The 15,533-nt window shown below is 30.1% G+C and overlaps 1 protein-coding gene across 1 annotated transcript; it reads left to right on the top strand.

The window, feature by feature from the left end:
- Positions 1-1,260: 1,260 nt before the first annotated feature.
- On the top strand, positions 1,261-15,305 carry LOC134707174 (GTP-binding protein Rheb-like). The gene is made up of 7 exons (XM_063566731.1): positions 1,261-1,434; positions 6,866-6,937; positions 7,992-8,059; positions 9,820-9,902; positions 10,578-10,634; positions 11,710-11,839; positions 13,402-15,305. The coding sequence occupies exons 1-7, from the start codon at positions 1,386-1,388 to the stop codon at positions 13,495-13,497; spliced, it is 555 nt and encodes a 184-aa protein (XP_063422801.1). The 5' UTR covers positions 1,261-1,385; the 3' UTR covers positions 13,498-15,305.
- Positions 15,306-15,533: the final 228 nt, after the last annotated feature.

Raw genomic sequence — 15,533 nt, 5'->3', positions numbered from 1 at the left:
AACTTCACAACCATACATTAAAATACTACATACATACGTGTCAAATAAACTTATAGAAGTAACAGTGTTCAGGTATAAGGATAATGCCTTTTTCCTCATACTAAACATAGCTTTCCTGCCTTGTTCAGCACAGTGGTTTTGAGTAATATAAAATTTACAATTATAATGAAATAACACACCCAGATAACAAAAATGATCTACAATATCTAATTGTTTACCATTATAAATCCATGTCTCAGTAAGACTAATTTTCCCACCTTTACGAAAAACTACTATCTTTGTTTTTTTTGTGTTAACTGAAAGACCCCATTTCTCAGTATAACCAGATAAAGTATTTAACATATTTTGTAAGCCTTGGATTGATTCTGACATCAAAATCATATCATCAGCATACATTAATAAAAAAAAGTGTTATATCCTGAAATTCAAGTCCACAGTTACCATTATTAATAAATTCATTCTCAAAGTCATTGACATAAAATGAAAATAAAATAGGGGAAAGAACTTCCCCTTGCATTAAGCCAAGATTATTAGAAAAGTATTTTGAATTAAATCCATCAAATCTAATACAAGATCTTACATTGTTATACATTGATTTTAAAATATTAAGCAATTTCCCTCTGATTCCTAATTTAGAAATCTTGTACCACAAACATAGACGATCAACTGTATCAAACGCTTTTAAAAAGTCAACAAAGCAACAGTATAATCTATTACCTTTACAAAAAGAATTTTGTATGACAGAATATAAACATAACCGGCACAGCATCTACTGTACTGTAACCATTACGGAAACCAAATTGTGCATCAGATAAAATATCGTTCATTGATGCCCATTTTAATAATCTACTATTCAAAATAGTAGTGAATAGTTTACCTAGATTGCTGACAAGACTTATACCACGGTAATTTGCTGGGTCGTTCGCATCCCCGGATTTAAATACTGGCACTAGAATAGCATCAGGTTAACCAGGGACTTAAAGTCTTTGTGTTCGTCAGTATAGAAAGTCCCTGGGTCAACACTTTTGCCGGCACCCCAAATAAATCAATTAAAACACTTGAGAAGAATTCGTTTCTTTGAAAATACTGAATCAGGGAGCACGTAAAACTTAGTGATATGAACTTTCGATGTCTAGTTGCAAGATCGTTACGTTATTCATATATATATTTCGAACTTTCTGTGTTTGACAAAGAAAAGGTCGAGTCAAGAATAGGTCGACTTGTCCTTTTCACTTATCAAGGGGACGTAACTCTGAAAAACAATAAGAACCGGAAGTTAATATTAATTTTGCAATGCGACATTGACATGGTTTGAAAACAAAAACAAACGTGTTTACATTCACAAAAAACAGACATTGTCCTTTTATATGTTGTGATCAACAGAAATGGCAGCAAAACAAAAAAGAATAGCTTTAATGGGCTTCAGATCTGTTGGTTGGTTTCTCTGTATCATTTTAACTTTTCCTTTCGTTGTCAGAATCACAAAAGATGTAACAGTGACCAGATATTTTGATAGTTAATTGTATAACCCATTTATCTGACATCCCAATGAGTATATCTTCACACGGCAAAATGTCAAACATCTTACAAATTACCGATTCTGGCGAAGAAAGCAAGAACTCCCTGTTAGCCTTTTTTAGGTTCATCATAAGAAATTGATAAATATATGGCCGTGTTTACACCTCAAAATTTACTATTAGTATGACAAAATGGTACATCTAGGAAAATTTTAAGGCATGGCAGGAACTATATATGTAAAAGTTTTATGTAGTATACATTTCAGAAAATGAAAAACTTACCTGGATTTTGATGTCCAGTTTTTTCCTGCCTGCAGAAGATACATGTAGCAAAATAAACAATGGTATCCGGTCGTTCCGGCCCCAAGTCAATCAGGCCCCATGTCGATCCGGCCCCATAATAAAATATGAATAAACTATATTCATTTTTAAGCAATTTGTGACAAATTTTAACAGTATGAATGGAAATTGCAAAAAGTGTCGGGATGACAACAGGTAAGTGAAGTATTGATTGGAGTACCAGTTAAAGAACTATTTAAAATTGATACGAGCATGACTAGTATTATTGTGTCTGTTTGTATAGCAGCTTCAACATATTTTAAAATATGAAGGGTTTTTCTTCATGATAAGTTGGAATGTCATTGCGATTTTTGTCGAGCCTTCGACTTTAGTCGAAAAAGCGAGACTAAGCGATCCTACATTCCGTCGTCGTCGGCGGCGGCGTCCACAAATATTCACTCTGTGGTTAAAGTTTTTGAAATTTTAATAACTTTCTTAAACTATACTGGATTTCTACCAAACTTGGACAGAAGCTTGTTTATGATCATAAAATAGTATCCAGAAGTAAATTTTGAAAAAATAAAATTCCATTTTTTCCGTATTTTACTTTTAAATGGACTTAGTTTTTTCTGCGGGGAAACATTACATTCACTCTGTGGTTAAAGTTTTTAGAATTTTAATAACTTTCTTAAACTATCCTTGGTGTGTACCAAACTTGGACAGACACTTGTTTATGATCATAAGATAGTATCCAGAAGCAAATTTTATAAAAAAATAAATCCATTTTTTTTGTATTTTACTTTTAAATGGACTTAGTTTTTTCTGCGGGGAAACATTACATTCACTCTGTGGTTAAAGTTTTTAGAATTTTAATAACTTTCTTAAACTATCCTTGGTGTGTACCAAACTTGGACAGATGCTTGTTTATAATCATTAGATAGTATCCAGAGGCAAAATTTATAAAATAATAAATCCATTTGTTCCGTATTTTACCTTTAAATGGACTTAGTTTTTCTACAGGGAAACATTACCTTCACTCTGTGGTAAAAGTTTTTAAAATTTGAATAACTTTCTTAAACTATCCTGGGTTTGTACCAAACTTGGACAGAAGCTTATTTATCATCATAAGTTAGTAAATTTTGTATAAAGATAACTCCATTTTTTCTGTATTTTACTTTTAAATTGACTTAGATTTTCTTCCAGTTAACATTACATACAGTCTGCAGTTAAAGTTTTCGACACATTTATTAGATTCATTAACTGTCCTAGATTTTAAACAAACTTAGACAGAACCTTCTTACAATCATAGGATAGTATCAAGAGGAATATTTTTATTGCTTTCTTGCCTCATTTTTGTTGAACCTGCGATTTACAGCAAAAGTAGGCGAGACACTGGGTTCCGCGGAACCCTTACAAATTTTTATTTTATATAGTTATATACATGTAGTTCATTCACAGAATAACTAAATAAATATTTACAGTCCGATGAAAGCTATAAAATTTAACTCATCTTAATGATTTGTTTAATCAAATCATTAATCTGTAATTGGTTTGTTTATTCAACAATTGTCTGATGATTGTGAACTAAGGTAATGCCACTCGTAATCACTTAATTAAATCAAATCTTGATTAATTAAAGTTATGTAATCAATTTCAATTCTTTATTACTTTAAGAACATTATGCTTATCAGTGCAATAAATACAAATACATTTTCATAACACAATAATCAACAAGGTCTTTATAGATGTCGAGGTCTAACATGTTGGTCACATACCACACAAGGAAAAGCCATTGGGATATTAAAAGTCCACTGCATTCTATCTTCTCTTTTATAGAAAGGATTCGGCAAATCAAACAACATTTCTCAATTTGAGAAAGGAGTAGGTTTCGGAAAGGGACGATTTAGGCTTCAAATTGCAGGTTCATCTATTCAAGCTTAAAAATATAAAAAATCTATCAAATATGGAAAAAAACGTCACTTTTCAGATATTTTTGTGAAAAATGAAAGTGGCCGCATCCGTGTTCATCCTCAACCTTTATATATATGTTATGTATTATTATCATTAAGCATGACTTTAATGATGCGAGTACCCGATATATGTGCATTGTACTGTAAAAAACACCCCATATTTATGTAACAGAAGCATTCTTCTTCTTTCCAGTAAATACATGCAGCTTAAAGATTACATTTTCACAATTTTGTAAAACTGCTATATTTTGGGACCAAAAAAACTGAGGGTCTTACTGAACCTACGTTTATTTATCAGCTTATGGGTTGGCTTGTACCGTATTCTTTATATACGTTTTAATATAATTATACCAAATTATTTTGAAAACTTTTAATAAAAACATTATCAACCTAGTTGTTTTATACTCATCTATTTTTCAAAGGACTTTTTTTTTTTTACCGTAAACCTTTAACATTATAATAAAAATCATACACATTTATGAATTACAATTAATATATATCTTTATTTTTGTTCCTTATAAAAATATTTTTGTTGGGGCCGGATCGAAGTGGGGCTGGATTGACGTGGGACGGATCGACTTGGGCCAGATCGACCTGAAAGCTAAACAAACACCATGTTCAGTTTCATTTGATACGATCCACTCAGTTACACAGTTAAAATCACCTATCGTCTGCAGATGTCTATTGTCCATTTAAATCAATACTACTCACAACATGTATTACACAAGAGGAGATTCTCAAACCTCTTTCGGCACTTAGCTTATTTTGGCACCTTCTGCAGGAACAAGAAAAATGGATAGCAAAATATAGTAAAGTTTATAATTTTCTAAAACATAAAAATGCATTTAAAATTTATATATATCTAGTAACTGTCATCCATTAAACTTTTTCAGGTTTGTCTGTACTCTGTAAAATCTGTGTTGTAAATACGGCCTTATCAGCCATTGAAAAGGTTATGATGAACCTTAAAATTTTATACTGGAACTTGGATGCTGTACATTGTTTTACATCATGACATAGCCAGTTGAATACATCTTATAGCTATTTAAAAATTTGTCAACTGTAACTTTTAATCACTTTTCTATTATGATGTCAGATATTTTCTTTTATAACATCAAAATTTTATGGGAACTTTTGTGATGTTCATGGAGGGAAAATAGCAATAAGGATTGAACTGTCATTTTATGATCTACTTTCATCATTTCTACAACAATGCCACTAGAAATCTCCATTTAAACAACTAAACAGACTTGTGAGAATAACAGCTAACCACATCAATAAATAACTTTATTGTCTTACATGTACTTCCACTTTTAATTTACAAAATGTAACTAGATGCTTATTCAGTGTACTAGCCAGGATTTGAAATGGGCAATGTGCTAGACAGAAAAAGGGCATTTTTTTGCATGAATGTCATTGAAAAAAGGGCAATTATTTAAGCCTCATAATTAAAATGAATATACAATGTAACTTAGGAACTATGGTGAAATCAAGTTTCAGAAAAGGCTCATGTAAACCCTTTGGCTAAAATGGTTGCATATTTTTCCTCAAAATTAACTCTAAGTACAGGCAAGCCTGCACATCTGGAAAAGTTTTAAGGCATAGCATGCCCTAGATAAATAAATTTCTAGTGCATTGTGTGTTTTAGACAAGTAAAAACTTAACCTGATTTTGCAGTGCACTTTTTTCGCCATTCAGAAGATGATAAAATTAACAAACAGTTGAGTTTGACTTAATATGGTCCACTCAGGTACTCAGTTTAAATCATCAATTATTGTCAGGTATCCATTCTCCTATTGTTCAGACCAATCAATACAGTTCACCTCAATTATTACCTGTGGGGAAGTTCTCAAACCTCTTTCCAAACTTAGTTCAAAGTGCACTGTAAAATCCAGTAAAGTTTTTTTATTTTCTGAAATATAAACTATATTTGAATTTTATTTATCTAAGACATGCTATGTCCTAAAACTTTCCCAGAGGCAGAGGCACAGATTTTACTGTACTCAGAGAAAATATTTAGATGATAAATTAATGCAGCCATTTTAGAAGAAGGGTCCAACGTTAACACATGAACCTTAAAATAGAGTAATAAAATTCAAACCCGATGGCACAATCTTCTCTGTTTGACTTAAAATCTCAGGTCATTCCACGTACACATTTTATCAGCTGAAATTTAGTATACAAGGGACATTTACTTCTACTTTATGTTTAACTGTATTCAATAGTTTAATTAGATGAAGTGTAAATTCCTAAATGATGAAGTTTTAAAGACCTTGTCGCCAATAAAGAATTATAACTTCATCTTATGAAATTGCAATTGGAAATGAATAACTTATTACTCCAATGCACTTAATATAATAGTTATTATAAATTTATGAAAGTAAAGATGAAACAAATAATTTACAAAATGTTAAATTTTTTTTTAATGTGTTTTCAGGTGAAAATAATTAAAAGTAATATCTGATATGCATTTGCATTCAATTTACTTCAGATTTTTTTTTTTACGAAAAATAACAGAAATAAAAGGAGTAAACAGTTGAAGGTGATAAAAAAAGGGGACGTAACTCAATTTGTTTGTCAGACATTTTTGAAATACATAAATTATGTATTACCTAAAGCTTATATATGGTAATTGAATTAACAATGTGTTTGACACAAGAGCTGTCTGGTAAAGATATGCACTTAATTTGACAATTTACACAGCTAGCTGAACTTTCTGTTCATCAAAGAATTACAAATTTGCTTGCATTACAAAGGCAGAAAGTGCTTGATTTTAGTGCTAAAACAGCAAAGGCCCCTGAGAAACGGCAGATAAAAGGCATGGCCTTCAATAAAAAAGGGCTGGCGCTGCGCCATGTTCAAACTTTGTAGCTAGAACACTGTTATTTCAGTTTCTATTTATATCTATAACTTCATCATAACAGCCTCTATTGTAACATTATTTTTTGTACTTCATTGTTTGATTTCATATGTTATATTGTTCTCAAGACACCACACTTCTTGCATTGTCTTGGCAAAACATGTAAACCAGAATAAAATCTTACCATGCTGTAATTAATGGCTATTGTCTTTATTATCATTTTATGTTTTATATTGTAGGAAAATCATCAGTTACCATTCAGTTTATAGAAAAACAGTTTGTTGATTCATATGATCCGACAATAGAAAACAGTAAGTTTGAAACTCCAATCTCATATTCTAAATTATAATCAGGGTTTTCACTAAAATTATTTGAAGTCCTAAAGTAGAGCTCATCTCTTTTTGCAGAATTGAGGCTCAGTTGATTTTGGTAAGGTCTTATAATATTACATTTGTAACTCAAATAATTCTTATATGGATCAGCTGTTGGCCTCAAACTTTACAACAGTGTAAATAAAGTTTGCTCATTGAAATAATCACAGTTAACAAACTTAACCACTGGAATAGTGAGGTTAATTCTATTAGAGGTAGGTTCATTTAAAGACGTATCATATATGTTGACGTATACGCATCTGCAGATATACCAAAAAATATTATGTGATCCTGAGCTTAAGACTATTATAGGTTTTCCTTCTGTCCCTCTAGTATATTTCACCCCTATTTTCAAGCAATTAAGCTATTAAGTCAGGTACACAATTAAATACTAGCATTTGAAATTAATCAGTTGCCCTTCTGCATTATTGAAAGTATATACAATTAAAGCTCAGGATCACATTATGCTTATTGGTAAACCTGCAGATGCATATATGTCAACATACATGATACTGTTGATACATCTTTAAATGACCAACCTCTAATAGTAGTGGTAAATCATTTACAAACTAGCAAATGATCAATATGATGAGAAAAAGAGATGAATCCCTGAATTCACTCTATAGATATTCTAGTGAGGACCCTCGTATTAAATGAAACATTTAAAAGCATATCAGATTTTATCAATTTGTGCAGTTTTTAATTATAAAACTAAAAAATACTAATTGATACTTTGTTAAAATGAAAAACAATGTAAATGTTGGTCTTTTTTTTTTATATATATATGGTCGGGTTGTTGTCTCTTTGACACATTCCCCATTTCCATTCTCAATTTTAAATTTACAAACGCAAGTTAACTAGTTTTGTGTGAAAGAAATTTATTGGTAAAATATTTTAGAAATGGGAACATCTGTATCACAAATAAATTTAACCAAAATTGCACTGTGTATATAATAACAGATATACGTGTAGTTTCATGTTTTGTATTTTAAAGCCTTCCACAAGAGTTTAAAGATAAAAGGACAAGAGTATGCCTTAGAAGTTGTTGACACAGCAGGACAGGTTGGTTTTACATGTCTCATATACACTTTTCTCCAGAAAAAGCAGTGTTTAGTTTTTTTTGGATGGGATGAGAGTGAAAGTATTAATACATAAGTCTTCAAAAGTAAATGATCAAAATATGAAAATTATAGTTTTAATACTGTGGATTCATTTTTCGTGGATGGAGGAAAAACGACATTTTCATGGATATTTGATAATGCGGTTTTAGCAAAGTCAGCATACAAGACTGTTGAAAATTGTACTTCTTTGAACTAGATATTTGTTTGTTCGCCTAAACCTACTAAAAATCAACAAAAATTTTCATGACTTCATAAAAAAACAGTTAAATCTAACTGGGCCTGTTTGTTTAAACTACATATTGTTCATGAAACATTTTTCAACCAATGTCAACACTTCAAACAGTCAACGCCTTTTTATAACTTTTATTTGTCTAGTTGGTCCATGCTATCATAATTTCAAAATATTCTCATTCTAAAATTGTTCCTCTTTCAGCCCATTATTGATGATCTTATTTAATCAAAAGAAGCAATAAGATTTTATCTGGGGGTAGGGTTGGCACTTACAAAATAGAATTGAATAAATGTGCTTGAAATTTGAACAAGTTTACTGTATTCATGGACCTCAGTCATTAGGCTTCTCTGATGGAATTTTTAATTGTAGCATAGTAAAGCACACTCAAATTTGTTAAAATGTTTTTTCAAAATTGTAAAAAGTTTAAGTGCTATGTGTATTGCTTTTGAATTATAATAACTATTTCTTTTGTCACTTTTATTATTATTTTCTCAAAGGATTACAACTCTATTGGTACATATGCTGGCATGTCAAAAGTCGGATAAACATTTAAAAAAACCAATACTTTAAATTGTTTATTTTAATATATAGAGTCTTAGAGAGATGAGAATGGTATTTTACTGTGTTGTCTAACCACAAAAAGTCATGTCTTTAATTTTCAAAGAGAAGGCTATTACTTGAATAGAAACATTGATAATTTTTAATATATAGTTTGATAACAATTTGCATTAATTATAATGACAAAATACTTTTTTAAGGGGGTTCACGGGTCTAAATCATTTATATAGGATTTCTCTATATTTTTCTATAAATGAACTTCATCTTATAGTTAATAGAAAAATAGAATAAAAGAGTGGGGTCACCGTTCATTTGCGCTCACAATCTGCCTTCGAAAGAAGCATACATTTTTGTAAAAGTGTTTTTTTTCTGTTGAAGTAATAGGAGAAATAAAGTTAATATCGAAATAAAAAAAGAAGTTTATTACAGAAATCGCTCAAATTTTACAATAATTTAGTTTAAGTACAGCTTTTATGGAAATTATATTAAAAAATATAGGTCACCGATGAGTTGAAAAAGATATCTCTATTTTAAAGCCAAAAAATGGCATTTTTCCACCAAAGGGAGATAATTTGGAACTTTTTCAATGATGTATAGATTTTAAAAGTCATCTGGGGCCAACACGAATTGATTGTTTTGAATGATTTTTGTACCATATTATAAAGTAACAAATACAAAAGGTAACAAATAAAATTTGTAATGAAAAACAAATGTTTATTTTTTTCATAAATTTTTATACCCTCGAGCCTCCTTAAAGGACTTCTTTATGATTTATTTTGTTGTATATATTCTTTTATTGAAAAAAAAATTAAAATCTAAAAAAGGAATTCAGTAATCATTACATGTATAAATTATCGATTGCAGTTTGTAATTTAAAATATTATTTTATTTTTTTACAATCTTTTTTACAGGATGAATATTCTATTCTACCTCAGAGTTATTATATTTCTGTAGATGGTTACGTTTTAGTGTATTCAGTAAATTCTCGTAAAAGGTAAGTTTTGATTCAGCATTCTTTTAGAGTATGCTGGGTGCAGTAGATATCGATTTGTGTGATCCAATTTCACTGGATGTTGCAATAGGCATGTTTTTACATTAAAATTGAAAGGAACTGATCAACTATGAGAAGCACACAAAACAAAAAGGTTATTTCTCAAACACATAATGGTCACTAATATGATTGAGTGAGCTGTGACTCTTTGTTTCTTTTCTTATCCATCTCCATTATCAAATATTACTATTTATTCAATTTACACAGTCTGTTAATGAAAACAGTTATTTAGTCAAGGTGGAAAATAATACCAATACTTTATGGCTACTACTCATTCCTTTTTAGGCAAATGTTTTGTTTTGCAAAGGAAGAATTTGGGATTGCTATTCACAGTCGCACTTACAGTGCCCTTAAGGGTAACCAGTTTCTTCTTCACTGTTGGCAGCTGTTGTGTAACTTCTGACTGGCTTAAGATGCATTAAAAAGTTATATTTAGGGATCCAATAAATAAGGAACGGAGAATTGTTGGAGTGTACATATTTTATCAAGTTCAATCAAAAAATTTAAAAAATTTTTAAATTTTTAAGAGTTGACCTCATCTTTAGCATTAAAAATCTTGTTTAAAGCTGATGACACAGTGTTGCTGTATTAATATGATATTTCTTTGTATATTTTCAGCTTTGATGTGATTAAAATTGTGTATGATAAGCTGCTAGATATGAAAGGATCTTCCAAGTAAGTTTTGACTAGGGACATTTAAGTTTTACCCTTGTCCGCCAATACATACATCCCTAAATTGTTTTCCATTCTCTAATTTTGTTTGGCTAAACTAAATGTTATTTAACTTATACACAATACTAATTACCAAAAAACAGATCAAGTATGAATTTCACCGTTCTAGAGTTATGCCTCTTTACAAATATTAAAATTGCTGAACTTTTTGTTTCCGTTCTCTTACTTTAGTTTTCCTCGACTGAATGTTATGAGCATTAAACTCAATGATAATTTGTGCATAAAATAAACATTCAAAGAAAATATTAAAAAAAAAATCCGTCAGACTTCTTTACTAGCAGCTTTGGTAAATTATTATATTGAATCTAAAAGGTTATGATGTAGAGTTGAACACAAAAGTCTTGTTAATATAATGTTTAAGGGTTCTGAATTGATGGGATTTCTTTAAAAACAAGATCAAATTAGGGTCAATATAAAGTTACTCCCCATTCCAGTAGAAGGTCTTGAGATGTTGTCAACATACTTCAAGGACATTCCCCAAAGTATTGCCATAAAGCATAAAACTGTACCGTAAGTGAAAGGTTTGTAGAGGGTTTTTTCCATAAATGCCCAGTGGCTGCTAACCAATATGAAAATATATTTTTTAAGTACATGTATATATTAGCTATGATTTGTAAATATAAAAAAGAAGATGTGGTATGATTGCCAATGAGACAACTCTCCACAAGAGACCAAAATGACACAGTAATTAATAACTATAGATCAACGTACAGCCTTCAGCAATGAGCTAATCCCATATCACATAGTCAAATAGAAAAGGCCCCGAAATGACAATGTACAAAAATGTAATACAAATCAAATGAGAAAAGCAACAGCCTTATTTATTTTTAAATATGAACGAAAATTAACATGTAACACATAAACAAACGACAACCACTGAATTACAGGCTCCTATTTCATTTATTCTTGTTATAGATTCAAAAATCAACATTTTTATCAATTTTTTGTGCAATAAATGTAGGGGATAATAAAAATAAATGTTTGCAGTAACAGGTTCTGCTTGTTGTTGTTGTTGTAGTATACCTGTAGTGCTGGTTGGAAATAAAAATGATCTACAAAATGACAGAGTAGTGTCAGTGGATGAAGGAAAGAAACTGGCTTCTGAATGGAATGTGAAATTCTTGGAAACTTCTGCAAAAGAATATCAGGCAAGTTCATGTACAAATTTATCTTCTCAACTTCACTTGTTTTTAAACATATCATTTTTCCAAAATATTATATTTAAGAATTAGACGATGTTGTATGATTGATAATTAGAAAAATATCTCCCAGATTCTAAATGAAGTATATTAAAGTAATTAAAAATGTGCAAATTTTATACTATATAGCAAGCTATAAAAGGCTCAATAATTTGAGTCTGACGATCTGTAAAACAATCCAAATCAAGTCTAAAATTACATAACAAAAACCAAATATAATAGACAGTGACCATTTACATCCACTGAGTGAAAAACTCCCGACTAGGGAAGAGACTTCAAGAATGTGTATGGTTTAAACATATTTGTATCTTTCAGACCTTCCCCCTAACCTATAACAGTAGTGTAACATTATTTCCTAGTTAAGGTGGTATGAGAGTTACCGAGTATAAATTAAAAATGATAGAATTTGTTCATTCTTTGCCAAAACATAGTATATATTGAGACATGTTCAAAAATAGGAAATGCTTTGAAAATATCAAAAGAAAAGATAGGGTCACCATATGTTTTTCCTGGCTCAAATATAAAATAGCAAATTTCATGTAGATTCCTTCAGAAAATGCACTATTTCTGAGTTACTTCTCATTGAAATGCAGATAAAATAAAAATCAAGCAAAAATAATATTAGCTTGTAAAAATATTAATATTCATAAGTTAAAGTTTTATATATTTATTCATTTAAATGAAAATTTACATTAGTTATCTGCATTTGTCATCAAATTTTGTTTATTTGATTATAAATCTGGACCTTAGATTCTCTGTAATTTACAATTCAGGATGGAGAAAGACACCAATACTTCCTGAAAGTCCTCATAGGCAGATCCAAGGGGGGGGGGCTGGTTTCCCGAGCTCCCCCTTTTGTGGGAAAAATTTGGTTGATTATATAGGAAATCATTGAAGCATGACTGGAGGGGCCCCCCCTTAGGATAAGTTCTGGATCCGCCACTGGTCCTTGTCAAATTTCACAAGGATGACCTCCCAGCCATTGTCTTCTATTTCTCATCAGCTAAATGTTATGAAGAAAGTCAATCAAATCATCATTATTTGGGGTCAAAATTTAGAAAAATGGATATGATAAAGTGGAAAGGGAAAACCTGTCTGAAATTTTAATATAGGAGGCTAGGATGAAAATGGAATAAAATGGCAGGACAGGAGTTTTGAGTTTAAAAAAAGGCATGATGAGACACTTTGAAATAAAAAGGCAGGATTACAGTTTATGTAAAAAAAGTCAGGATAAACTAAAAAAAAGAAGGCAGGACCGAATGAGGTGAAAAATAAAAAAGGCTTGAGGATTTAACACTCTCCTGTGAAAAAATAAACATAATTTGTACAAAATAATATAATTGATCAGACATTAACCTTCATAATGATAGGCTGTATTTACACAAAATTGCACAGACAATATCATTTGAACACCCATCTGTCAGAAATTCAATACATGCATATTTAACACTAGAGTTTCTGTGTTTATAGAATTATAAATATTCATTGTTTCTTGATTTGTATGTTTGTAGACTGTGAATGAAGTATTTATACAGATAGTATCTGCTATAGAGAGGGCAGAGGGCGGAGGTACTCCTGAAAAACAAGGAGGATGCTCTATATCTTAGGAGTTGGAATGTCTACAGTTTCCATGAATACACTGGTCTGCACATAACTGTTGCTGTATTAGTGAAATGATATTAACTGAATGGTTGTAGAGGTTATATGGGAATAAGTTTGAATGCTTTATCTTTCTTTGTTTTTTTATAAACTAATGAATTATGAATTAAGTACTGGTAAATTATATTGACTAAATCCAATTAAATTCAGGCAGACATGTAGATTGTAAAATTGATGTCTGTTCTTATAAAGAAAAATGGTGTATTTAATAGTTATGACAATTTCTGCATTCTGTTCTTTGGGAATTGTGTATTCTGTTGGACATAAACATTTATGATTTAACTTTTCTCTCAAAATCCATGTTTTACCACCCAAATAATTAAGAACGTATAAAGACATGATGTTTTATTAAAGTCATGCTCTTTCAGTATGACATATTTATATAATTAATGAGTATTTCAGATGACAATAAATCAAGGTTTGAAAATAATTATATTAGTTTTAATTACAATTGCTAACAGAAATCATTTACTTGTAATTTTACTTCAAAATATGGATTTTAATGTGAAAATTGTATACTGTGGCTTCATTTATATTTTTGTGGGTTCTATTTAAAGTTGATTGAAGGAAATTTCAATTTTTGTGGATATTTGATTTTGTGTTTTTTCCAAAGCATACATAAATGCCCATTGTTATTTTGAACTTCTTTGAACATTTAAATTTGTGGTTCACCGTTATCCACAAAATCCATGAAAATTAGTATCTCACGAATAATGATAAATCCACAGTAATTGTTATTGATTGATTGAAATATTATTTTGTGTGATTGAAAGAGTGTGTCATTTTGTATTATTTATACAATCACTTTAACTTGCTGTTTAAATTATTGTTGAAATAATAATAATAATTTTGATTATATAAGTAACGCTAGTGTTACAGTTATTTTAATGTATATAGATTTTATTAAGCTGTAGATGGTTATGTATTAGATTATACTTTTAAACAGTTACTTATAACAACCTGCAGTGTGTTACATATTCAGAGAATTTAAATTGACTTTTATTGATTTAAACTTTGAACTCTCTTGAAAAGAAGTGCAACTGAATTTGTTGTCCTGCTTATTATGAAACCCTGTAGGATGGACCAAGTTGTTATCTTTAGTGCAATGAAGTCAACAATTAGAAATACATTTATATGTTATCCCTTTTTTCACAAACTTGGCCTCTATTTGCAAAGAAGTTGTAAAATAGTAATAATAATATTTTTGATATTATTTTTTTAGTAAATTTTTGTGTTCGGCCCATTCTAGGCAATTTTGCATTGAGTTGCTTTTACAATTTCTCTAATTTGAAGAATGTATGTACAAAGAGATCCAATTTGGAGTTTTAGTGTTGACTTAATTTTGTGTAATTTTGTTTTATTAGCAAATCTCCCTTGGATAATCTGTGGTAAAAATAAGTTTATTACAGTATTTGGTATCTGGATAAATTGCAATGAGTATATATTGGCATGGCCTCATTTGTTGTAAATCATTTAACTGTTGCAGCAGGTGAGACAGTCTTGTGTGTAAACTCTTGTTTGATTTTGGGCATTTCTATGATAGTAAACATGATCATTTATGTCTAAAGATAGACATTGATTTCTAAAATTATTCAATATTACTAATAATTAAGGCATTACAAATGTGGTGGATTATATAAGGAAAATGTGGTTTTAGATAAAAATATTACTGAGGAGTATTTAACAATAGTACTAGTGTAGTTATATTTATCTTTTCCTTTGGGATAACATGTTTGAATAAATGTTATGACATAGATTAGTTGATCACTAATTATTGGATACATTATATAAATTGTGTCTTAAAAATGTGCTGGCTAGTTATGAGGGTATGAATGCCCTTTATTTTAAAAGACATCAAACCGTCATTTAAGGCTACTGTTAGCGTCAAATTGGTTACAATTTTACTGTGATTCATCAAAATAGCCTTAGCGTAAATAAATTTGATGAAAATTTTGTTGCACCTGGTACTACCTGTTTGTAATGG

The sequence above is a fragment of the Mytilus trossulus genome, chromosome 2, assembly GCF_036588685.1.
Source record: "Mytilus trossulus isolate FHL-02 chromosome 2, PNRI_Mtr1.1.1.hap1, whole genome shotgun sequence".
Lineage (NCBI taxonomy): Eukaryota > Metazoa > Mollusca > Bivalvia > Mytilida > Mytilidae > Mytilus > Mytilus trossulus.
Note: the sequence above shows the minus strand (reverse complement) of the source record. Positions and strands in the feature narration are given on the sequence as shown.

What these genes read in the sequence shown, in the direction of transcription:
- LOC134707174 (XM_063566731.1), top strand. Translation starts at nt 1,386, where the DNA reads ATGGCAGCAAAACAAAAAAGAATAGCTTTAATGGGCTTCAGATCTGTT. An exon ending in AATGGGCTTCAGATCTGTTG is followed by an intron (nt 1,435 to 6,865) that starts GTTGGTTTCTCT and finishes TTTATATTGTAG; the next exon opens with GAAAATCATCAGTTACCATT. An exon ending in GATATGAAAGGATCTTCCAA is followed by an intron (nt 10,635 to 11,709) that starts GTAAGTTTTGAC and finishes TTGTTGTTGTAG; the next exon opens with TATACCTGTAGTGCTGGTTG.